This window comes from Zosterops lateralis (genome assembly GCF_965231275.1).
Source record: "Zosterops lateralis genome assembly, chromosome: 6".
Classification (NCBI taxonomy): domain Eukaryota; kingdom Metazoa; phylum Chordata; class Aves; order Passeriformes; family Zosteropidae; genus Zosterops; species Zosterops lateralis.
Window position 1 is genome coordinate 48624199 of NC_139761.1, and position 26581 is coordinate 48650779.

Here is a 26581-nt window from a genome sequence, read left to right on the forward strand (position 1 = left end):
CCTGGGGAGGGCTTCCAGACCACAAGCACTTGTTCTCAGAAGATTCATCATTATTTATATCACACTTTTCTGTGCAAGGGAGTGCAGACTTCTCTTACCCAGGAAGAAGGAATTTTAGGTAAGCCCAATGTGTGAGCTGCAAGGCACAGAGCCACAGCAAAAAGCAGCAGCCCCTTGCAAGGCCCATTGCTACAGACAAGTGCCACCCACTGACATCTGCCCCAGAGCTGTGTGGCAAAACTGGAGCCTCTCTCCTGTCTCTGGTGCAGACCCAAAATAAAATACCCCAGGGAGAGCTATCAGTTCTTTCCTTGTCAGCACCAAGGGCAGGCTGAATATCCAGGTAATAGCAGAGCGGGATCTGCATAGAGAGTGCTTTGTTCCCAGGGCTGAAATCCATCTTCTCCCATCTCCAGCATTATCTGCACCCCACAACCCACTGCAACATTTACGTGCCTGTTGGAGGCCCCCAGCCACTGTCATTTCACTGTGGCAGTGGGGATGTACAGAAGAACATGTACTTGGGGAAAATGGGCACTTGGCAAAGCTCTACCCTGCCCCGTGCTGCTTTGCCACCAGGGATTGGTATTTGTGAGGAAAGGGAGGCCCTTCCATCCAGAAGTAACCTCTTCAGCAGAGAAATGTCATTTTACCTACAGTCTGTGGGGAATAAGATGGGTCTAAATGAAGGGCATTGCAGGCACTGGTGCCCTTTGCAGGAACAGCTAAAGAGCCAGCAGTTCAGCCCAGAAGGCAGGTGCCACACGACTGTACCAGCCCTACCAGCCATTGCCAAAGACATGCCAGGGATGAAACCACCTCAGGCATTCAAAAGACAGCTCACCTTTCTGGCTTACACAACAGATTGGTGCACACTTGGCAGAGGAGGGGAGGGTGGCTGCCAGTGTCTGGGAAAGCTGGCAGCTCTGCACAAGAGACCTCTGCTGTGTGAATCCTCACAAGGGGCTGCAATAATACCAGCAAAGGCAAATAGGGCTGTGTTGGGAAGCCCAGGAGGGACTGCTCAGCTTGTCTTATGCCTACTAGGAAGCTAAATGAAAAGCTTTACCTCTGTATCATGTCCTGTAGGTTGAAAGCTTGTGAAACACTGATATTAAAGAAAATCAGAAGGGAAAAATAGCAATGAATCCAAATAAAGATGTGTATTTAGAGAGATGTTGCTCTGATACATTACAAAAAAGCAGCAACCCTCCTCATGTTATCATGGAATCAATATACTTAAGAGACAGGAGGGTGTTAAGGTCAAAGGATGACAGCAGACCCACAGATTTTATTTCCAATATCTATTCTTGTGTCAAGATGCTGTGACCTGGATAAGTCAGTATCAGACACAACTTACCTGAAGACAAATTGGATCTTCACAGAGAGTGTCAACAGATGTGGAATGGGCAGGTGTAAACACTAACCTGCACAAACACTAACCCACACACTCCCAGGACTCACACTGATACACCAAGGCTTTTACTTGAAAAACCCCTGCTGTTATCAGGCTGCATAAACAAATGCAGACCACATTCACAAATGAGCTGCAGGATTATGCCCTTTATATTGACAGTGCAAATCCAGAGATGCAAGCAAGCAAAGTGGAAACTTCAATTAAAACATCAATTAAGTGATAACCTTGTCATCACACTCCTTTTATATCAGGGTTGCAGGGAAAGCCACAAAACTTGCTTAGTTCCTCCTGCAATGGAGCACAAGTCAGCATTGCTGTCCATACCCTAAAAAAAATCAAAGACACAGGCACATAGGGATACAGTAGCCAAGCCATGGCCTCAGTCCAGTTCTGCTGAAGCCATGGGAGAGAGGTAAATCTGAGGATCTGCCTGGTGTGCCTAGAATGTGCTGAAAAATGAGCAGCTGGCTTAAGGTCAAACTTCCCTCAGTCTCAAGCAATGATTCAATTAGAGGCTACTTGGAACCAGCAGAAAGGCACTCATTTTGATACATAACAGGAAATTTAATGCCTGATGCCAAATGATGCCATATCTGCCTCCAAAGTTGGTATCTGGTGAGAAGCAAAACATGAAACTTTGCCATGCATTCAAACTTGACTAAAGTCTCAAGCCCAATTCAGTAATAAGGGTTGTCTCACTTTTTCTCAGTTTGGCAAGAACATGTCTTGCAGTAATCTAGAGGAATTAGTTTTTGGGAGAAGACTATCCCTGCTGGTAGAAACAAGGCATTTGCATAGGATTGCAGCAAGGTCAATCAAAAGAGCCACCATCCTCACTAATACAGGAGTCAGCCTTGCAACACTGACTTAACACAAGAAGAAACACAAGTTGCATTCATTCAGAGAGAAACTGCATCTGTGCAACTCTTGAGTCAGAGGCTGCGGTGTGAGCCCCTGGGTTCTTCTGGTGTCTGAAATCCTTCCCAGCCCAGCACACCTGAAATCTTTAGGAAGGCTCTTGTCCAGCCCATCTACTGCCTTTCAGCTCTGGTGGTGTGACAGACACAGTTTTCTGTGCCGTGTCACCTGGATACTTGCTCATATCCAGCATTATATGGAGGGATGCTCTTGACTGACACATTTGTCACACAGAAACCTGTCATTAGCTGAAATGCTATTTAGATTATGGCAGTACAAAAAATGGCTATAGGAAGGGCACAAAGCAGGCTAGAAGAAGGAATAGCCATCACCCTCATTTTGTGTATGTTGCAGTAAGCAAAATCCACATCTCTATTGCAATGACAAGTCTACAGAGCATTGTGTGACCTGAAGGACAGTAGAAAAATTAAGCGGCGATATAATAACCACTTGGGCCTCCAGGAGGGAAGGGAGTTATGTAACTAATAATCTTTTTGCTGTTCAAGAATTTCCACATGCTAGCAGAAGATGGGTTCCTGATGCCATCTTTTTCTAAGAGTCTAATTTCACTGGAGTTATTATTTCCTCAGCACTATGAAGTTACCCACAGAGAAGATAACTTTGGCTCTTCTGCTGCACTCAGTGTATTTTGGATAGAGATACTTGGACAGGAAAAGAGAAAGGAAGAAATGCATCTGTGTCCTTTCAGAGGAATTATGTGTAAATACAGACTTCTGAACCGGACCCACAATCTTAACGCTCAAAGCACACTTTGAACAACAGACGCGTGTGCCTTGAGTGATACACTTGGGTTAATGAAGCCTTTAATCCACAGCACTGTCTGCAGCAGGATCAGCACTGCTGCTCAGTGCTCCCTCCCTGGCACTGGGGAGAGCGTGAGAGAAGCCTGCACTTCACAGGCTCCGCTAGCCCACCCTCCCCTAGCAACAGCTACAGCAAAGAATGTCAATGTCACAGCAAGAATGCGCAAGTTCAGTCTGAAAAAATAAATCGTGGCATGTAACACTATGCCTGGGCTTCAGCTGGCACAAATCAGCACAGCTTTTTGCTCAGTAAGACCAAAGTTTTTAGGCTTCTCCCAAAAGGTGGGACTGACATAAATGTAACTAAGATCCAGCTAAGCTTTGCTAAGGTCATGATTCCCTCCCTTTCTTCAGTGAGCTCTGATGTTTAGAAATCTTTTCTATCATTCATTTACAATGGCTTGGTTTTTATAGTAGTGCCATATTTCCTTGTCTATGCATTATATAAATGTGTGTGTCTACAAGCCTCGTCCGTAATAAAATCCCAATTTATGATGCATTTAAGTAACGGGGAAATTACAGTCAAAGCAACAGTGTTGCATATAAGCAGAGAACAAGTAAAATTCACCAGAAGAGTTACTTCTAACTTAGATGGTTGCTAACATTTTGTTCATTAATGCAGAAAAAATAAATCCTCTCTTTAAGAAGCAAAGGCTGAAACAGTTCCAGTGTGATCTGGCTTTCTTGTTTTCAGCAGAAGTTTAAGGATTACGGAGCACCCCTTTTAATAAAAAAACTTTTAAACAATGCTTAGACCTACTTCTGCTACAATTGCCTGTAGTGCAGAGTCTCGAAGCAACATGTTTTACATAAGGTTTCCATACCCATCTGGATCAGTGTGGTTTGGCTGCTGTTCAGAAACACAAATGATACCCACCCAGTCCTCCAGCCCTAGCCCACATTTCTTGCTGGTGAATATCTTTCCAGAGTGTACCTTTCAGGTATTTTTCCCAGGTTTTGCAAGTCACTTGTATACTCTGTCCCAGTGACATCCTGCATCTTTCCCGAGGGCTGGCAAGGGCTGCTCTCAGGAGGGTGCTGCTGCTTCCCACCCAGAAGGGAGGGGGCTGAGGGCTCCGCTTCCTTCTGCAGCCAAAACAACATATCCTTTCCCAACCCAGCTATCTCTGTTTAAAGATGCAAATACACCAGAGGATGAAAGGGAAGGGATGGGGATCGTTAAAATCTGGATTCTGAGCAATAGTCTGTCCCAAAGAGTATTTCACCTGTCAAATGTTCACACATACAGCTGTGCTAGGCTGAGTACAAGTCAGGTGTTGAAGGAATGTTCATCTTGCTCTAAAAGACACACCAATATCATCTACAACTTCCCCCCAAAAATATCTACCCTCAACCAATCAATATCTGTATTTCCCATGCCCTGTTTTCCTCAAAGTACTATGAAGCCCTACACCAAATTTAGTCCTAACTTTAGGGACAAAATAGGGTCCCTTTGAGCAAGGAGCATTATGTAAATGTCAGAATGACTGCATGTCTCTGGGCTCATCTCCTGCACACCTGTGGCTCCTGCAGTCATGGTGCCTGCTGGGCAGAAAGGTCCTTAGGGCAAGAGCTATCTCCCTCAAGCTCACACCAGAAACTGCTTAGACAACAGTGTTGGGTGGGGGGGAGCTGGACAAAAATCACTAATGAGTGCTCTTTTATTAAAGTGAGACCAGTGATGACTGAACAAAAATGGAATTAAACCTCACATATCCATGAAGCAAACGTGCTATTTATCAATACTGTGCTCCAACTGCAGGCTCTCAGCCCACATGGCTTTATGCAGAAAAAACAGCACTTAATCAGAGCAGTATCAAGAATAACAATTTTGAAGGCTCCTTGCTTGCCTAGCAGAGTAAGCAGTGAAAGCTTCCCTCCAAGGTGACTTCCAACCAGAGTGAGCATCGCTCACCAGATGGAACAGGATGGCAGACAAATGCATCTTCCCTGCCACAGCCCAGTGCCATGCAAGTCTAGACTAACATCAGCAGGACTCCAGAGCTTTATCCCAACTGAGGACCTGGCACAATATGTTAAAAGGTACTTTGGCACCAGCCTTGTTTATTTGTGGCCATGCTCCCTGCTCAGCACATAAGAATTGTGCAGCATCAGAGACCACAGCCTGACGAGCTCTGCACAAGGCTGTGGCCGCTCCATGTGCACTGGGCACATTCCAGGCCCTCCAGGCAGTGATGCACACCTGGCAGCCAGCATAAACAAGCAGTCCTAGCTTGATCCTCTCCATGGATCATGTTTCCTTGCATGGTTCCTGTCCACTATTGGTTGTACAACAGGCTTGGAGCTCATGGGTTTTGACTCTTGTTAAAAGAGTGTCCTGAGGAAGGAAAGAAGGGGAGACACAGGAGTGCAGGTTGTGTGTAAGCAGCCAGGGCCACCTGCTGCAGTACTGTACAAAGGGCATCCCTTTGAGAGCAGCAAGAACAATTCTGTCACTCTCAGATGTGCTCTCCTGGTGTTCTCCCCATTGAGGCTGATGCTGCAGTGTGCTGGGAGAGGACACACACTACAGACAAATTAATTCATCTGGCTAATTTGATTAAGCCTCAGGTGCTGCCCCTCCGGAGAATCTCCCCATCATGTCATGACAGCGATACCTATGCTGGCTCCAAAGAGATCTATCTATGCAGCAAAGGCAGTGCAGTACAGAGGGAAGGGCTGGGCCCCAATCCGAGCACCCAGCTATGGCCAGACCAATGGCCACTGCCCTTCCCTTCAGCAAGAGACTTGCTGGAGGGAGCCCACCAGCTGTAGAGCCATCCTGCTTCTCAACCCCAGCTGTGCAAGGGCCACACCACATTCCTGGGCTGCCCAGGCTGCCTCACGACACTGACACTGTGAGACAGCCGGCGTGGAGCAGCACGGTGCCCTCCTTCAGAGAACAGCGACCTGACAATCACTGACAGAGATGTGCAAAAACTGCTCCTCAGAACACTGAAGGCTTCCAGCTCTTTCTTTTGTGAGCTGAGTGGAGGATCAGTCGCCCTCTCTCTCACCTCCATAGCAATGGCAAACAGCTGAAGCTCTGGTCTCAGCTCCTGGTCTTGTCCTCCCTCCAGCTCCCCATAGCTTCACACCTGCATTAGTTGCCTTTGGAGAAGTAAATTGTTCTCATGCCAGGGATACAGCCAGAGCAGAAATGTGCTTTGTTACATGTCGAAAGGGCAAGTGAGAAAAGAAGGGTTTTTTTCATTTTCCTCCCCAGTTTACCTTCCTAAAGCCTTCCGGTCTGACCTCTGTACACCCTTCCCAACACGTACTCCTGCTTTAGTCATTTGCCTCAAAGCTCGGTTGAAATAACACTCTGCAAGACCACCCTGATGCACTATCACAACAGCCAAGTACTGCCTTCTGCAAACTGTGAAACAAATCCTGTCAGTTTTGAGCCATTCCAGTACTGTCCCAACGTGAGATTTTACTTCCAAGATACACATACACAATTCACTATAACCAAAAGCATTACTGAAGGACAAATACAATTTATGGCACAGAAGCACAAAGATACCAAATCTTTCTAACTGTTTCGGAAAAACATTAAAATAAAAAAAAAGTTTGGCACTATAACGTTATAATTTCCAAGCTACTTCCCTCTGTCTCTAGAGATAAAAGTCATCCCCAGGCTGCTGATGAACTTACCAGGTACATGTTAATAACTGGGGGAAAATTCATCCGAACTATCAGACAATACAGCTTGGTGTGCAGAACTGGCAAAGCAATTTAAAAGTTTTGAACACCAGCTTTGCGAGTTAAGATCAGAACAAGATTGCTACCTGCCAGAGAGTATGCAACAACCTGGCCCTTAACCAAATTATTTCAAAACAAGATGAGAAAGGATCATCAGGAAACCAGGATACCAGCAATAGGTGTTCAGTGCTGCAGCAAAGCACCCGGAAACTTTCCAACCAATAGTTATCCTTACAGCATGTGTTAAGGCTGCTGGGGTATTCCAACAAATCCCTCACTTTCTAGAAAGGCAACACGCAAAGCAGCATGTCTAACAGTGCAGCTTCTCTGCTGTTCTGGCAGTTCTTTCAGCATTGAAACAGACCCTGTCCACCTGCAGGGGCAGTTCCTCGTATTGCTGGCACAAGCCACTGCTCCTCCAGTTACCAGCTCGGTTCCATCAATCCAAGAGTTCTGCTGCACACATCACCTACTGACAGGACAGCAGTGAGTTGCCACCTTATTGCTGGTTACATTAATTAAGCATCGTGACTCCCCATGAGACAGGCAGGTGACACCAATCCTCATGTCGTTAGGTGGTGAAGTGCCAGACTGACTTGGAGACGAGACGAGGTCTCAGCGAGAGGTCACCCGACCTATAAAAAGATCTGCCTCGCACGGGGGTCAACACACGCCTCAACCCAAGCCAGGACCTGGACAGCAAAGCCGCCTCCGGATGGCGAGGCAGAGGTGCCTGCAGGGCAGGGGGCGGCGGGGACAGGAGGACGGGAGCCCAGGGAGCTGGGGCAGCGCCGCTCCCGGCAGATGCAGCGCCCGTAGAGCAGCTGTACCGTAGCTGTTTTTAAAAACACACATGACAAGAGGAGGACGCGGCGGAGAGCCGCCCGGGCGGGCGCACCGCTGGAGCAACAGCTGCCGGGAGAGGCCGGGTGAGCATCGCGGGGGGCGGCGGTGGGAGGAGAGGAGCGCCCGGGATGGGGACACCGGCCGGGAGCCGTGGGAGGGTCCGGGCCCCGCCGCCCCGCCCGCCCGCCGCGCGGCCCGCACTCACCACGGTGACGGGGGACACCATGTCGGCGGCGGGGCGCTGCTGCTGTCTGCTATCCGCTGTCGCCGCTGCGGCCGCTGCCCAGCGCGCTGCCCGCCCGCCCGCCGGGGCGCTTTTTTAGGCGGCGCTGACGTCACTGGAGAGGGGCCCCGCGGCGAATGCGCTGCGGGGACGGGCAGGGGCGGCCCCGGGCGGGCGGTGCCGAGCGGGGCGGGCGGCGCGGTCCCGGGCCCGTATGGGGACAGCGCGCTCGGCCCGGGCCCCGCCGCCGCCAGCCGCGCCTCCGACTCCCGGCCGGGCGCTGTTCGCGGCCGGGCCGCGCCGCTGCCCCTCCCCCGGGGCGGCCGCAGCTGTGCCGAGACCTGGGGCCGCTCCGCGCCGCCGCTGTCCCGGGCTCGGCGGCTCCTGGAGGGCGCGGGTTGGCGGCGGCCGAGGGGCGCCAGGGCCGGTGCAGAGCCGCTCCCCAGGGGCTCTGCCCGGCAGCGCTGGCGGGTTTGGAGCCCCGGGCCGGCACACGGGGCGGGACTTCGCTCCCGCGCCCCAGCGGTGCCGGCGGTACCAGGCGCGGGCGAGAGGCAGCGCTCCCCTCAGCCCTCAGCTCCCCTCAGCCCCGCTCCCCTCAGCCCCGCTCCCCTCAGCCCCCGCTCCCCTCAGCCCCCGCTCCTCTCAGCCCTCAGCTCCCCTCAACCCCGCTCCCCTCAGCCCCGCTCCCCTCAGCCCTCAGCCCCCGCTCCCCTCAGCCCCGCTCCCCTCAGCCCTCAGCTCCCCTCAACCCCGCTCCCCTCAGCCCCGCTCCCCTCAGCGCCCCCGCTCCCCTCAGCCCCGCTCCCCTCAGCCCTCAGCTCCCGTCAGCTCCCCTCGGCCCTGCTCCCCGCCAGGCCCGGCCCGGCCCGGCTCGGCCCCCGCCCCACACACCTGGTGTGCCTGTGCCCGCACAGCCCAGCCCCGGCTTTTCCCTTTCCTTCCCTTCCTGTGGCTTCCCGCTGGCCGTTCCTGCTCCTGCCCTTCCCTTCACATCCCTATTTCTTGGACAGTCCCCTGCGGCCTTCTACTCCTTTTTCCCCCCACCTTGAGTCTCCACCACTCCATGTTTCCATATTTTTCTCTTTTCAGGGGCTTTTCTCGTTTCACAATTGTCCCCTTAACACTTCCCATCATCTCCATCTTAAGACCACAGGTCCTTAGAATCCCTCTCCTCTGCAGGGCTGGCTGTTCTTTTCAGCCCTGTTCCTGCTGCCAGTGGCTGGTAATGGCCCCTGTGCCCTCCCAGGACTGGGTCTCTTCCAGTTTACATGCTCATCCCCATCCTTCTGCCAAGGTCATTCAGAGGCTGCAAAAATGTTGATGTTGGCACAAAGACAAGGCAAAGAATATATATATTGTGGGATACAAGAGAATGGGATACAAGTGCATCAGCTCAGACTTACTAAAGTGACCCTGGGACTACCTTTAATATGTTCTTACGTGAGGATTAATATTTAAGGATGCAGGAAGGCACTTCACGTGTAATACGATCTTGCTCGCAAGTTTCACTTCATGACAAAACAAGCAGGTATTTAAGTAGTTGATGATTAAGTAATTTGCTATTTGCAGACTGAGCAAAAGTCGTGTTCAGTATTTATCACGTTGAAGGAACACTTTCTTCCATTAAGTAAAAAAAAAAAAAAAAATCAGTCCAATTCTTTTGCAGTCTTTGTGCAATAGATTGGTATCACATTTCTGAGGACAAAGTGTGGATGAACAGCAGTCCCGAGGTCCCACATGGGCAGAACAATTCCTGTCAGAAGAGATGTGTAAATAGAGAGGGCAGTGTTTGGCCCACCACCATCTGATGGACACTGCAACCTTTGTATCACTTACCAATCCAAGAGGGATTTCTGCCCAAAAACAGACCCTGCAACTCTGCACTATCAGATCAGAGAGGCATTGCAGTGAAATCTATGGTAGGTAAACCTCAATCAAATGAAAGCAAATTGTTCTCTGTAAAGCAAATATCTGGATGGCCACAGCCAGGGGATTGAGTGCTGATCTTACAATTTCAGTTAAAATAGTTCATAGGGCAGTAACAATTTTATTAAGCAAGAAGAAAATAAGCTTTCCCATTTTGGGGGAAGGTAGGTGAACTAAAGAACGGGAAGAAATTTCTAACCTTTTTGTGATAAAGACTTTGCCTTCTGAAATCAAGGTCCCTAGCAGAAGCAGCACGAGCACAGAGGTGTTTTTGATGTTCAGTGATGCAGTTCATTTGCTACTGTACAGGATTTTCAGAAGGACCAATAGACTCACAGAACTTGGGCTTCTAATCACTTTTGGAAATCTTTCTGGGCCCTTGATTGTGTCTTGGCTTTTCAATATCCAAAACCAAAAAATAATAAAAATAAATCTGCTCCTTGGTCCTTAGCCAAATGTATGTCTGCTTATCCCAGCCTCTCTGTGATGATCCAGGCCTGTGCAGTGGGCAGGAGCACGTTTGCATTTGGTATTGTCTCTGCTGCTCCAAAAGTGTGAGAGGATATTGGCAAGAATGCAGCTTTAGATCAGTTCTTTTTTTCTAATGCAGTTTCTGTCTCCAGTGGCTGCCAGCTGAAGCTTCACCTGGTCTCACATAAAAGGTATTTCTCTGTGTTATTGGTGCAGACATTCAAAATACATTAACAGCTGAGGATGAGTTTTCCTGCAGTGTTATTTTCTCAGAGAAGCCTGTCAGAAGTGAAGGGGAAAGTGTGTTCATGTCCTGATTTCCCCACCTCAAAGAGGCACTGGGAAACTCTTCTCATTAGTTTTTCTTGGAAAAGGATTGACCTTATGGGATTTCCAGACAGTTCCTTCCACAAAGCTTTTAAAAATAGAGACTCAGGAGCTTTAATGACAAATATGGTACTTGTATGTAATAAAGAAATGGCTTGTATGACAAAGATTTTACAAACTGAATATAAGTTGGAAATGTATTGCTGTTTGTTTAATATTAGATTAATTTTATGTTCTTTCAAAGACTTGCAAGATTATTCATGGATTATATCCATATTTCTACTACAAAAATAAGTGTTTCATCAATGGTAAGTAGTTCCATGTAAGTGAGAGACACCTCAGAGTATAAATCAGGAATTTGTATAGAACAGAAATGCCTTGCATATCATTTTAAATTTTATCTAAATAACAGAAACATTTTATGTTTAGTTTAAGTTAGGAGTACCTTGGAATGTAAACTAGGAATTTGAATATTGTGGAAAGATTTTACATTCTACTTAAATGCAGGCTCTGATAGAAAAGATCCCAGCTCAAATCCATTCCCACTGCAGAAACACCAAGCATCAGATGAAGAAAGGAAAAGGGACACAGGAATGATGCCATCATAACCCAGTCAAATTTGTCTTGGTCTGTGCATGCCATGCTTTTGGTGGGGTTTTTCTGTTGGTAGTCTTGCAGTCTCCTTGTCCTGACTAGTGCAGGCAAGAGGGATCTCATGTGGCTCATCACAACGTTTTCTTCTATATCAACTGCAGGAATTTAACAAAAAATAGAAACCAGTTCTAATTTGGGGTGTGTGTGTGGTATTTTTAACTCACTATCAGTAGGCAAACAGAGAGCAGTAATTACATGAGCATAAATTTATGGGGGTTGGGTATAGCAACACAAAGCATTAAGTACTTCTGTGCATGTTTGTGCTTGAAAATACTTCTGCTGGGCCATGTTTGTGGTGTGCAGGGGGGAAAGACAGAAAGAGAAATCTGTTTATTACACAGGGAGGAGGTTGCCCTACCTCCAGCAATGGCTGGAAAAGCTGCAAAATGTTTCTCAATGTTTCTCTCACGCCTCTGGAATGAGGGGTTACATCTTCTCTCACTCTGATGGAACGGGTTCTGCCACTGGGTCATGGAGCCACATGCTTTGTTTTGCACTTTCAGATTCACTATTAATACAAAAGTGACTGGGAATTAAACTACTCAAGAACCAGAAACAAGTGTACCATTGAGGGCTGGAAAAGCTTTATTTGAGTTCATCTCTGGGAGATGCTCCTGGGCCATTTTCTTGTTGGCTGCTCCAAGGACAGTGTCCGAGTTCCCGGGGCAGCAGTGTCTGCAGGATACATCCAGTGTGGCTTTCTGTTTTGTCATATCCAACTTGTCTATGCTTGTTTGTGGTGTGTGTACTGGCCATTGCACAAGTTCCCAGTGCTTCTCCTGTCAAGTAACCTGGTGCTTCCCTCTGCACGTGAGGAGATGTGGGGCTGTTTTCTTTCTCTACAGATTTATTTCCTGATCCCTAAAGAAATGCAGAAAGTGCAATTGCTTCCCTCGTGATGGCAATTTCCATACTGACAATAAAGTATTAAATTTAGACTGCAGAAGTAATGTCTCAGGGAAATAAAGGGGGGACACTGCAAATTCATGTCTCCTGAGAGCACTTTTTCAGGCTATTTACTGAACCAGAAAGGCAGCATATCATCTATTTATAGGCTGTGTATTTGAAAGTATTCTTCTCAGGCATAAAATCACTTTGCTGTTTGGGCTTAATAAATGCTCTCTGTGTGTGTCTATGTTTATGGAAAAGTTAGTATTTCTGGGGATGAGAATGTGTATAGCTAAGGAGGATCCAGAGAGCAGGTCTGTTATGGGATTTTCCTTGTTTTTATTGGTTTATACCCTAGTCACTATCAAAACAAGTACATTATAATCTTATAAAAAAAACAGTAATAGGGAAGTAAAAATAGTCCCCATTTTAAAAAAAAATCCATTCATCATGGAAGTAAATCACAAAATGTAAAATGTTTACAGTTTATCATAGAACCATAGAAGGACTTGGATTGGCAGGGACCTTTAAAGATCATCCCATCAAAAGCCCTGCCTTGGGCAGGGAACTTTCCACTATATGAGGTTGCTCAAATCCCAATCTTTCCTGACTTCAAGCAGTTCTATCACGGGGTATCCACAACTTCTCTGGACCTGTTCATAACCATTCTAATCTAAAAAAAAAAAAAAAAAAAAAAAAAAAAAAAAAAATCCTCTCTGTATTCAAGTCCACTCTTTTTTGGTTAAAAACCACTGCCCTTTCTCCTATCACTACAGGTCTCAGTAAAAAGTCTTTCTCCATATTTCTTATAAAGGGCAGCAAAGTGTCCCTGAAGCCTTCTCTTCTCCCAGCTGAAGAACCCAAACTCTCTCAGCCTTTCCTCACAGGAGAGGTGTTCAAGACTGAATTCCACCACGGCAGGATCACTACAGTCTGAGCTATCGCCAGTTTTGTCATCTTTAATTAGTTCATCCCTGTTGTTAAGCAACAGGACTGCTAATGCTTCTCCTCTGGTCAAGCTGTTTGTTGATTGTTGTCATAAACCTGAATTAAGAAATCATCCTCAGCACTCTCCAACAGTCTCCTGGATTGCTTGCAGCTTACTGTGCTGCTTTTCCAAGAGATATCAAGGAGTGCCCCAGCAGGATCAGAGCATGGGACTGTTTCCTGTAGTCAAAATAAGAAAACTTCATCAGCAGCTTCCCTTCGTTTGGTACTCTCCAGGAAGACCAAACATGAGTTTTCCTTTGTTGGCTTGCCCCTAGATTTTACTTATAAGCCCTCAACCTCTTGATCACTGTTTTTCAAAGACTGTTTTGTGCATTCAGTCTATTTTTTCAAATGTAGGGCAAACACCCTGCCCTCTGTCCTTGCCCGTCCCTTCTGGAACGTCTGTAGGCATTGACTGCAGAGTTCTGATGTCGTTACAGTTCCTGTTTCTCACTCAGGTGCCCTATTTCCCAGGTTAGAAACCCATCAAAGAGATCTCTGGTTTATCTAGTGACCTATCCCCTCGTGATTTAGTGATATCTACAAGCAGGATGTAGTAATAGCTGATGTATTAAAACATGCAGGAAAAGAGGTAAAGGCTCATCCTGGGAATCATCATCAGATGATTTGCAGGAAAAGGCGTGATGCAATTAAGTGGTTAGGTTACAAAACAGAATGTAGGTAGGGCAAATGCTTTAATGTCTATTTTCATTAAAGCAATCTAGCTGAGCCTCTGAGAAAAAACTACTCATGGTGGGAGAGAGGATTTAAAGAAAAAGAGGGAGAGGATCCCAACTCAGCCCAAAGCTGCCTGCTGGTGGCTGGTGGATGAAACCAACTTGTGGTGGCACTTTAGTTTTTGATGGGCTTAGTTCCATCATGAATGCATGGTGTCACATGGGATAAAGGCCAGCCAGAAGCTGGGAGGGGAACAAGGAATTGGCCTAGAAAGGGTGGATGGTGGTCATTAGAGCCATAGTAACCTAATGCTGTTCATGTCATGCTTTCAAAAGTGACTGGTGGCTGTCAGAGCATGGTCTAGGTACCCTAAGTTCTGCTCTGTTCCAGGATGCTTTCCATTGGCCCACCATAAATATCAGTATCCAAAGTCACTGATCATTTTCAAGTCTTGTCTGTGGGCAATAGGCATTTTCTGGATTACTCTAAAATCAGTCTGAGTCACTAATGAGTTCAGATAAAGTTTTTTACCACTGTGTTTATTTAAAGCAAATCACTGTTACATTTCCCAGAGGAAAACACTGCCAGCACTGTCAGCAAGCAATACATTGATTTTAAATCAGGAAGACTGCCATTGATCTTAGCAGCTATTTATTGCACATGTACCCAGCAGTCACTTTTTAATGGAATTTTAACAATTTAGTGGGGTCACTTGAAGGTCTCAAGGAAGCAAGGGAAAAAATTGTCCCCTGCAGGAAGTACCTCCCTAAAACAGTGCCTTCAATTGCAATCACAAGACAGTCAAAGTGGTGCACTTCTCAAGTTTTGGTGAATCCTGATAACTAATTTTCAAGGAATACATAGTTCTTATTTTATTCAGCTTGTCCTGGCAATATAGACACGATTTCACTTCTGCTTGATTAATTCCCTGAGCTGCTGGTTGCTGGAAGCTGAGAAATACAAAGCAAATATGTCTGGCCTCTTGGCCTCTTCTGGGGCTCCACTGGAAGCATTAGGATAGACAAACCCTTAGCTTGGTGCAGTACGTCTACCCTCACATTGAAAATACTGGCATAAAACTGGTCCAAATATGACTCTCTTTCTTTTTTTTCTTTCCTGCAGAACTTGGCCTTTTTCACCTGAGTTAAGGTCTTGCACCAGCAGGACAATGTCTTGTTTGGGTATCCCATTTCCAATGGTTTAACAGGAAGCAACATGCAAAACATTCTTCTCTCACAAAAGCTACATTAGTTGCCATTTTCACTCTGTTTTCTTGCGTGTGATCTCAGCTCCAAAAGTGTCACATGGATATGCAGGCAAAAATAGGAGGAGTAGGAAGGGAATAATGATTGTTAAATGTTTGAGAAAAATTACAGTTTATCATAAAACTGAAAGGGATAATAGTGCTTGGTTTGGGGTAGGAGGAGGTGGCTGGTGCATGCTTTGAATCAGGCTGGTGCCCTGCCTTCAGTGCCAGGGTTCTGTTCTGGAATTGATGCATACACAGTGGTTCCTGCCGGGGCTGTGACATCCCTGCATCCCTTGGGCAGGCATCTTCACGCTGCCTGGCAGGCTGGCTCTGCACTCTGAGTGGCACACAGGCCACAGACACCCTCACTAAAGCCCACAGTCCCCTCCAGTCCCAGCCATTCCTGAGGAAAGGCATTAAATCCAGGCCTACTGCAAGGCTTCCTGAGATTTGTATAGATAGCACAACCACATTTTTCTCCACCTCCTACACATGCATGATGCACGTTACCTAAAAGCCACAGGTAACACAACCACTTGACAGGTGCCTGTAACTCTACCTGAAACTTAACTTGTAAGAGTGCTGTGGTTGTATTTTTTTTTGCATACTACAGACTGCAACATAATCCAGCAGATAACCAAGGATGAGGGCAGAGGAGCTCCGTGAGGAAGTGGTGGTGTCCATCACCTCCACCACCTGGCACTGAGCCCAGCAGGGCAGGTGTTCTCTCTGGCATGCTTCTTGTGTGTTGTGGTGAGGACAGCACATACGGTTGTGTGAGAGTTCCTAGGCCCTTTTGGGAGGTTTGGATTATAGCATGGAAGTACCCCCTATGAGAGATAGCAAAAGGGAAGGTGGGAGGCAGCACATTCTAATAAGAATTAAATAGGACCTGGGCTTCCAGCCGGGTTCCTCTAGTGATTTGATAGATGACTGTGAGCACATTTCATTGTTTCTGCACCATTCTGCAAAAGGAAATAATAGGTGAAAGCTGTCTTCAAATCTAGCTTTTCCCTTTATATGAAAGGGCTAAATGCAGCCAAAGTATATTCCTTTTTTGGACAAACATAATTTTACCTGTGATTAAGCCCTAGTGCTTAGCACAGCCCACAGGCAGCTAAAAGTGTGGCTGGTGGGAAGGAAGGTGTTTGAAGCAGAGCCCTGCTGTGAGCACAGCAGGGGCTGGGGAAGGCTGCTCAGGAGCTGGTCACACTGCTGAATTTCTGGCTAATACTCAGCCGGGGCTTTTTGGACCTTCACAATGGTGCTACAGTTCTTTGTCACTATGGAAACTGGTTTTTGAAAAGGCACTAGTTTTAAAAAGTGAATTGAAACCAAAACTTGTGCTTCGTCTTCATTCCTGGCTCTGGGGTTCCCCTGGGAACAGACGAAGGCTCCTGGATGCTGGCCTGCCTCATCCAAACCCAAACTCAGGTTCCCCTTCCTGAAAGAGCCACAGCTGAATCAGCGGCTGCTTTTTCCACAGATAGAGGCAGGAACCACGAGAGCTGTTAAGTCAGCAGGAAATAACTTGAGAGGAACAAAAACCAGTGTCAGAGTAACACAGAGTAGTCTGACTCTCCTGCATTACATGGTCCACTAGGGACAGCTATAGGGTGTGCAATAAAATTGTCTATGGCTCAGACAAGTTCTCCTGAGAGCATTTAACACTTAAGAGACATTGAGCATTAGACACTTAAGAGACATTGAGCATTAGACACTTAAGAGACATTCTCTAAATTGCTTTGTTCTCTATAGTCTTGCCAAAACTTAGATACAGGAATCCAAGAGACATCACTGGAACCTAAAAGTCCTTTGCAGAGACTCAGCGAGGACAGACACTTGTCTCCTTGCTGTTCCTGCTTCTTTCCTTGATTTCATGATTGTGCCCGTGTAAGTCTCTGTGGAGCTCTGCTGTACTAAAAAGAAAAACTTGGGGGATGGAGAAGTTCAGGAGCAGGGCAATGAGTAGCCTGAGGTAGAGAAATGGAGGAGGGAGGTTTTTGAGTGAACTTTGGCTCTAAAGGGAATCCTCACTTAACTACATTTCTGGGATAACTTCTGGAATATACCCACGTAGGATATACCCACTTGCAGCCCTTATGGACACCTAAATAGCAGGTGCCAGGGTCCAGGATATGAATCAGAGTAAATAATTTCTGTATGCAATTAGCAGAAGGAAATGAAGAGTCCCCCAGGGAAGACTTAGAAAGCCAAGTAATTACAAAGAACTGGAAAGACAAGGCACAGTGTTTCCTTCTTTCTGAAATTTTAGCACCCAAACCTCACTCCCTTTTCATGTCCTGAAACAAAATGTTCATGTTTAAGACAAGGAAATGGAGGAGCAGAATGTTACAACTGCATCCAGATCTGACCCAGTAAAACCAGTAGAAGCATCAGCTGGACCTGATTTTTCCAACAAATTTACTGCTAGACTGTTATCATGTGGCCATGCTGGGTTCCTTGGACCTCTCAAGCCCTTCCACTATCCCTTCCCACTTGCTGTGTCAGCATCTTGCCATGGAGCCCACAGCTCTGCTAAGAGCCTACAAGAAGCCCAGGCAGAACCTGAATCCACACGGGAAGGTGCCATTGCAATGAGGAGGTGCCTGCTGCTGTGCAGAATTATGGTGCAGACCCTGCTCTGGAGCGCAGGGACGATCCCTAGCCCAAATGTAAGAGGCTGTCCCTTGTCCAAGACCAACACACTGTCTCCATGGCAGGCAGGAACCTGTATGACACAGGGGCTGCTGGAGAGGACAAAATCAGTGGTGGAAAGGACCTTGTGATCCCCAGGTGCCCTTGGATGAATCCAGGAGTTGAATCCTTGGCATGATCCAGGAGTTACCAGCCCATGTAAGGGAGCCTTTGCAGACCCCTTCCACTTGCATTTATTTTTGGTCTGTTTTGCTTTCTTTCCCCTAGGGTTTTCTCTTCTCCTGGGCTCTCAGGCCCTGTGTACTTTGCCAGCAGTGGAGTTCAGCACTGCTGGTCATGCCATGCCCCAGCCTGGGAACTCCTGCTCCTGGTGTGGTGACTTCCATCTCCTCCAGCCACAACTCCATGGTGGCAGTCTCCAGCAGGTGAGTGCAGACAGACATGCACCCACCCAGCCATCTGGGGTGACACTCATTGCTCATTGTGATCAGAATGGTGTTCAGAAAAGAGAAGTGAGGCAGGATCCATGTTTCATTCCCTTCAGACACTACCAGCATGCCAACACAGTGGGAAAGGAGAGACTGGAGAGGTGCTTAGGATAATTATCAGCATTTCCTCCTTTCCTGGAATAGCAGATAACAGAAATTCTTCTGCCTATGATTGTCCTGGGTGTTGCAGTACACAAGCTTGGGAGGAGCTCCTTGGCAGCCACCCTGCCCCTGTGCTTTATCTGTTTTAAGCTGCCAATCTGGAAGGCATAGCATTGAATTTGGGCCAGAATTTCTTTACCATAAATACCTGTGATAGCAGCCTCAAGTACAAGGATTTTCCCCTGACAGACATTTAACATTTCACTGTGCTACCAAGCCATTAGACTTCAAAGCACTTTAGTGTGTGGCTCCCACATCTGCACAGGAAGGATGAGTGCTACAAATAGAGGGCATGAGTGCCCTGATGGGAAAGGAGTGATGCTGTTCTGGCACCAGGGCTTTCCACCTGCACCAAGGCTTTAGCACAGGTGCCAAGAGCAGAGGGAGAAGGCAAGAGGTTTTAGAGTGAGTAGCAGTGTGGTAGCAGCAGGCTGGCACCAGGCTGTTGGGCTGCATGCTGACCCACCTCAGGCTGCCACAGCAGCAGGCAGAGGAAAGACAGACAGCAAGGTCACATATGCCCCGTAAAGACTCTGTTCTAGGAACCTGGGGATGTGAGGTAATTCAATCGTTATTTTTTGTTCTTTCAAGTATGGAAGTATTTTAAAGTAATTTGGGATTTTTTCCAGCTCCTCTAGAGCTATCCCTTAAAAATGTCCAAGCTTCAAACATTTGTCTGTGGGCGAAATACAGAGGAACGTTAGAAACAAGACCAGAAGCAGGCAAAGCTGACATTAACTGATGTCTTTGGAAAACAATTTCAGAAATATAAAAAATATACAAGAAATATAAAAATCTGGTTACTGGTAGCTCCCTTCTTGAAGTCACTGACTGCCTTACCAGGGGATTGCTTTTTAGCAAGTACTTTTCATTTTAGGAAAGAATACAACAGTTGTGTGATCTCCATCAATCTGTGTGATCTCCATCATCCTTCTGCTCATCCTGTGCCTGACCTTCTCCAAGACTGAAGTGATTACACTGGGTGTTTTATTTAGACTATTGAAGATTTTTAGCAAAAGAAGGCAAGTTGTTTTACAAAGGAAGATCTAGATGGTGCCTACAAACTTCTGTCCCTATTACTAACCAGCTGTAGGAGGCAAGTAATTTAAAAATCCCTGTTTTGGCAGTTGAGAGTTAAGCAGCATTTGGGTACTGAAGCCTTATACAATTACTCAGAAAGCAAGTTAGACTGCATTCCAAAGTCAATCCTATTGATCAAGTGAATAATGTATCCTTGCAGTTATCATCTTCTATATTCTTGCTAAACACAGAGCTAAGCTGGCTGTCCTAATCTCTCTCCCATGGAGCAAAACCAAATGCAAACAGAAGATAATGAAGATCACCCTACCCTTTAGAAGAAGTCCAAAGTGCTTCTCTGCACTATTATCAATATTGTCATATCAGGTAAACAGTTTAAAATTTTTCCTGTTTGGCACAGAGGAAGCTCTCTCTGTCACCAGAGTTCATGTAGCCTCTGAGAGAGAGTCAGCAAGTGGCCAGAGCATAACACACAAGAAATCCAACATAAATAACTGAATCTACATTTAGATCAATGGGTGAAATTACAAATGTTTGAGAAACTTAAAGAAGAGGTTTGAGGCATCTCAGGTCATAAAAATAGGTTTAATTTTTTAAAAAAGCTTTTAGTTGTTAAAACTTCTGGAGGGTTAATGTTCATTTGTTTTCAGGAGGTGGAAACAGTCAGAAGATGACAATGTGGTATTGCTGAGATCAGCTCAGATGTCTGTCCAGAACTGCTGACTTCAAGGTCTGCTGCTGAGTGCCTGTTTTTCACCTCATGATAACTCATGTGTGTTCATGATGCTGCTGTGAAAAAAAAATGCAACTCTTTTAGCAGTTAAACTAACTTTGTAGTTAACTCCCATAACATGAGAGCATGGTATGTTTTCCAGCAGACAGTGCACTAATGCTCGTGCTTTGCTTTGAGTAATCAGTGGAAAAAAGGATTCACTTCAAGTTGAGCTGGAATTTTTATGTTTTTACTCCCTTTTTTTTTTTTTTAAAGAAGTTTTTAAAAACATAAAATCTTTTATGTTTTTACATCCCAGGTCACAGATGGCTGCTTTCAAGCAGGATTGAGTAGAGTGGGCAGCAAACGTCCCTTCAGCTCAAGCCTCTCCTCCAAGGCTGGGTATTGTAGTGCACCTGATAATGCTGAAAAGTGGAATGGCAAAAGGATCAGGAAACTTTGAGCTCTGTGAGACATGTGCACATGATCTCTTCCAGAGTCTCCTTATCAGGGAGACACTGGAAAGAATCATTCGTACTGTCTGTGGCAGAGTCCATAATTACTGCTGTGCAAGCAAACAGCACCAGTGTTGATAGAAACACCCCAGAGTCAGCTCTTCCTTTTGGAATAATACTCTGCCTCCTGTATCTTATCAGGCAGACAGGATAAGAGAATATTGCACAGGTATGTGTGCTGTTGTGCTTCAGCAAAGTGAGAGGCATAACTGGGAGAAGGGAGAACAGATACTAAACTTGCACTTAATGTTACCTGGATTTAAGCCTCAGTTCTGCCACAAACTGCCTGTTTGCCTCTCTCCATCTGTCTCTTGCTGGGTGCTTGGGAGAGGCACAGGGCAACCTGTGCTGTGGTTGGCATTTCTAAGTACTGCTGTAATAAATGTAGTGTAGACCTCTGCTTCCCAGTGTTGTGCCTAGGAGAGTTTGCATTTCTGCATAAATATCTGACGGAGCAAGCTGAAATAGCAATAGGAACACAGAGTAAAACAGGTGTTCTGCATTTCAAGTCCTTGACCTGTGCCTGTTAAAGGGTTTGCAGCAGGTCTGATCACCAGCCTGTTCAAGTTAATGATAGACTGTGCATTCACCTCCATGGGCTGCAGATCAAGCCCAATAAATTAACTACAGGAATAATTGGCAGGAGAGTAACAATGAAAAGCATCATACTGGAGGATGCAAAAGAGAGTAGTGGCAACAATGCTTAATCACTCAGAACTGCTTATAGGCTCTTCTAGGTAAATGATTAAGAGTGTTTTGCAATTACTGTGAATATTCAAGATGACAGGAAAATTAGATTTCATATATAAAATAGATTACATTGGACCCTGCACACCGACTTCTGAGTAACTGCATATAATTGACTTTACAGCAATAAACTGACCAAGAAAATGACCAATGTATTGATTAGAATAACCAAAGCTGTTAAGACAGGGCAGCCTTGCTAAGGTACAGGCTACAGGCACCAATGCAACTGCTCTGGTCCAAGGCAGTGACTCCAGAGGATACAATATTTGGCAGCAATATCAGTCAGAGATATTTTCCTCCCCAGCTCCTGGGCTTGCTCCATTTTCCCCTTGCTCCTTCCTGCCATCCTGCCAGCACAGACCTTGGTACAGCCTTTCCATGAATCACATGGGGAAATGGAGCCTGTCAAACAGTCACAAACACAGACAGGCAAACATACCTTTGCTGGGTTACTTTTTAACCCGAATTGCCCTAAATCTGGCTTGGAGCATTGGCTTTGGAGCACAGGTGTTGACACCAGCACCAGGATAACATGAGGTGAGGAGTGACAGGATAAATGGGGCAAGCATGGAGCAGAGGCTGGTGGGCAGCCCTGAGGCATCAGCCAACAGCATTTCAAGTCAGCTTCTCCTTTGCCAAGGGATCCACAAAGCTCTCACATGAGCTAAGGATCACCAGGAATACCCATATTTGGGGTTCCGTTTGTTTGTTTTAGTGCAGTCAAATGGTGTTTTTACAGTAACCATTTGCTTAAAAAGAAGAGTTTAACCTTGTAGGAAGTAATGGAGTGTTGATTACTCATTCACTGAAATTCAGGAGCCTGAATATAAATTCTTCTCACATTCCCATTCCCAGCACGGCAATATTCCAATTAGGAGAGTGTTTAAGATATTTAAATAATCTCCCATTCAGCTACATGTATGAGAAAATGCATTCACTCAGTACAATAATGCAGTTGTGCCTTTTCTCTGAGATGGCAAAAGAGAGGAGTTGGAGCCATTTTTGAAAACAGTAACTGAAAAGCAAAGGCTGTTGGACAGACTGGGCACAAGAAGACATGAAATCAAATAGCAAATGTGAGGAAAACCTCTCTGCATGCATAGACAGCAAAGAACAAAAGAAACAAAGCAACCTGTAAGATGAGATATTGCGTTGCTTCACCAGCTAGAGAAGCCATGGTTGGTTTGGGTTGACTCTTTTTCGAACTGGCCAAGAAAACAGAGCACAAGTGGGTGGATGCTCTTCTGACTTCCACTGATGCAAATCAGGAACATTTACTCTCAAGCAACTAATTTCAGCACAGGTACACTGACATAACAATGATTTAAGTGAAAAAGGGTTCAAGCATAAAAGAGGTGCAAAGCCTGGCAGTCAGGCCTAGCACTTTGTAACAGCCGTAACATTTTTGTGAGGCTGACCTGAAAAACCTCCAAGTCCCAGCAACAACTACTCACAGCACAGATGCTGAGACCTTTTACTGTCCAGCCAAAGGATCAGCAGCAGAAGAGGCCTGTGTTTAGCCATAGAAAACAAAAATACATTTTTACAATTGTTTATGTTTATTTTCTCCCATAAGTATTGAGAGAGGATTCCTTTCTGCCCAGTATGTGGATCCAATTAATTTGTTTTTCAGTTTCATATTTGTGACTCTAAGTTCAGAGGTGACTTAGGGTTGTGATACACAGCAACCACAGCTGCTAAAAATAGACCACAGAAACTTAAAACACACAGCAGCCTTTAACCACCACATTCCTCTGTACCTCAGCTCTTTGAAGTCCCTGTACTTCACCACATTCCTGTATTTGGAGGCATGGAAGCCTGCTGTGGTTGTGAATTACCATGTCCAGAGCAACATGGGGAAGGAGACAAAATGAAGCATCTCCAAGAATCGTCCCAAGCTGCTGGACACATGGCTGAACTCTGGTCTCTCCCATAGGGATGTGTGGGGAAATATTTTCCCTCAGGAAAGCTAAGATTTCAGCCTTTTCAGTGTGGCATGGCATTGATTTCAACTGCAAACAGTTATTAAAATAGCAGCCTCGAAAGTCAAGAGAGAAAAGAACAAAAAGGATGTGACGGGAATCAGAATGATGCGATTTTGATTGATTTTTTTTTTCTTGCAAAGTCACAAGCCTAGAAATAAATCCTACAAAGTAAAGTAAAAATTCTCTCCTTTCCAGGAGTGGGGAAGTAGCCATTTTTATTGCTAAAATTTTCTGATGATCAAGTATAAAACAGCACTGGAGAAAATCTATTAATCCAGTGATGGTGGAAGTAACCTCACCTAAGCCCTTGGAGCCAGGGCTCTGTTGTACAGGGTTTGTCCCACCTTGCTGGGTGAGAGGAGCTCCAGGTGGGGTCTGGAATGGGCTCCCTGAGCAGACAGCACTGCCCTGGGAGCAGCTCAGTGAGCAGCCAAGGACCTTTCCAGCTGGGCTGGCAGTGGCAGGGACAGTGTTTTCTTGACTCCCTCCTTGCTCTCCTCTGGATAACTGAGCTGAAGAGGAGGCCTGGAAGAGGCAGGAGAGCAGCTACTGAGCAAGGCTGTTGGGCCAAGAGGGACAGGACAGCTTCAAGAGGTGGGGAAAAGGCTGAAGAAGTAAGGGAGGGGCTAAAATAGAGGCAGTGGAGGTGTTTAATCTTGGACATGTGTGAAAGTAGACACAGGAGAGGCCAAAGCAAGGTCAGTTAATGACCTGCTGCTTCAGGAGCTACTTTCTAATACTGTAACTGGGATCAGTTTCCTGACTGGCGGGTCTGGGAGACATTGTCCCACACAGTGACACAATTTATACTGCTCTGCTTGGCATGTTCTTTTTCTCAGACCAGGAAAAGGAGAAGTTTTCATACAAAAAGCATAAAGGGTTTGGATTTGGCAAGGAAAGGCAACATTTACAGACTGGAAGGATTCTATGCAGGAGGGAGGGGATACAGCAGAGACCTCTGCCACTAATGATCTTCTCTCCATTTTTTCAAGTGATGTTGAGTTAAAGTTACTTCTCCAAGTAGCTTCATCAGTAAAACCAACAGCAGTGCAGAAGGTAGCCTGTGTTTCCTTGCTCTCTGACAGCTCCCATCTTCCTCATCACTGGGGGAAGGCAGAAGTTTTCTGGCTACTGTAGGGGAGGCCAACTGGGCAACACTGTCTGACAGCCCAACAGCAGGACAGAGAAGGGCCAGGCTCTGCAATTCCATTGTGAACAATGGAGTATCTGTCATGATTCACCACATCAGGGCTTTAGGTTTCTCAGCTGCCTGTACTTTGGGTCTTAATTTTGTATTTAGGGCCTCCAATTTTGTTCTGATTGCCCAAATTTGGCATTTATGCAATACTCCAGGTGATCAGCCAAAGTTCTGTCTTCAGAACCTCTTTTCTGGCACTTTTCCCTTCTCTCTCTTCATCCAGCTCTGACCTGGGTCTGTCAGTGCCCCAGTGATACCACAGGATCTCAGAGCAGCTGCTGACAGGTGGATAGAAATCTCTTACACGTGGGGAAATGTAGCTCTACCTAGAATTGATCTATGTCTCATAATGTCCCAGTCCTCCTAGACAGTCCTTCGTTCCCATCTGTGCCTCCAGTGACTGTCACCTAATCCATTCCTGCTGTATCACTTCCTGAATCAGGAGTATTTGCAGGAGGTGTGTTTGTAAGACCACATTGTGTGGTGATGTGTTTGTGCTCTGGATTAGTTTAATGGAAATGCAGTATATCCTGCAAAACAGTTCCCCAGCTGGTAAATCATGTTTAAACAGTGAAAAACAAATATGCTTTCTTATTGCTCCAGTCTTTTTACATCTAGTTGCTTAGCATTGTTCCTATCTTGTGTCCACTTTGCAGTGCTTCAGCACAATTGCCAAACAAACTGGCTAAAAATCAATTTAACAGAGATCAGAGGAAAAAAAAAAACAAACCAAATCCAAATGAGATATAGCAGCCACTGATGGGATACACAGACATATCAACCTGGCAGCCAGTCAAACGTCATAGAGCCATTGGCTGTGCTCATTAAATGTCAGAGTTGTGAATTTTCCCCAGGCATTTTCAGTAAACACTTGAACATGGCTCAGCTTGATTGTAAGTGATAGTGATTTTCTTTCCCAAATTTCAGGTAAAAAGATGAATGAGAAGAGAACAGATGACAGCAGCAAGTCCATACCACAGTTTTAGTTCCAAAAACAAATTTCTCTGTCACAAAGCCAGGTGGTAAAATTTTCCTTTTATTCCACATAAAAATAAATATTTTCCCTAAGTATTTACAGGTACTTCTCCAGCCAAGTCTCCCATGTGATAAAGACTTGAATTTCAATGCCAGTAGAACTAGTACCAAGTTTTTATTTGATAATGTTCGTTTATACAGCGGTGTAAGACCTCAAATCTTTTTCTCTACAAGCAAAAGTGATAAGGCTTCTAAGTGGATCTTGGTGGAGGGGTTCTGATATGGAAGATTCAAGAAGCAGCAAACCCTTTTTAGCACTCAAGCTTGGAAAGAAAGATGATGCTGTTACTGGAGTGTGTTTTCTTTAATATCAGAGCAGCGCACAACTGCCAGGAGGTGACATAAAATTGAAGACAACTACAATGAGGTAGAGAAAACTGAATTCTTCTAGAAACCAGCAAAGAAAGAGCTCCCTTCCCCTGAGCAGTGCAGAAGGCATGGCCAGGCCCAGAGAGCTCCCCAGCCCTGTGAAGATCTTCTGCTCTGCACATCAGGAGCTTCTCAGTGGTTTAGATTCAAAAAGCATAAACTAAAAGATCTAGTGGCTTGCTCTTCTGTGTGGGCTTTCAGAAAACTTTGGGACTAGAGTTTATACTGAGCAGGTATCAGGAAGGTTATGGGGATTCACGAGAGTAAGACAGATTTAATTAGCATATCTAGTCTGGTGACTAGGATGCCCTGGAAAGAACAAACAGAACTTTGAGCTCATGAGAAGATGGGATTAGAAACCTGCTTAAAAGAAGAAGATTCAATCAACCCCCTACATGGATATGTTGAAAAATGTATGAGTTGTTTGTATGATCTTTTAACCTAATTGTTGTAGTAGAAATTATTAACCTTACTGAAATGGTATATAAGTTCTTGGAAAACCTGAGAAAAATCAGATTCTGATCATGGTCAGTCTCCCCGTCTCTCCTTCAATCG

The 26581-nt window shown here is 45.8% G+C and overlaps 1 protein-coding gene and 1 long non-coding RNA gene across 2 annotated transcripts in view; one reads left to right on the plus strand and one right to left on the minus strand.

Annotated features, from left to right (window-relative positions):
- The window catches only part of TMEM86A (transmembrane protein 86A), a 26035-nt gene extending 18046 nt beyond the window's left edge, over nt 1–7989 (minus strand). The window contains exon 1 of the mRNA XM_083864088.1: nt 7916–7989. Within this exon, the coding sequence (XP_083720214.1) occupies nt 7916–7936 (21 nt within the window). The 5' untranslated portion in view covers nt 7937–7989. The remainder of the gene's footprint in view (nt 1–7915) is intronic.
- On the plus strand, nt 7728–26581 carry LOC310910970. The gene is made up of 4 exons (XR_014590430.1): nt 7728–7793; nt 18045–18202; nt 19305–19831; nt 20116–26581. It is a non-coding gene; the product is annotated as an uncharacterized lncRNA (long non-coding RNA).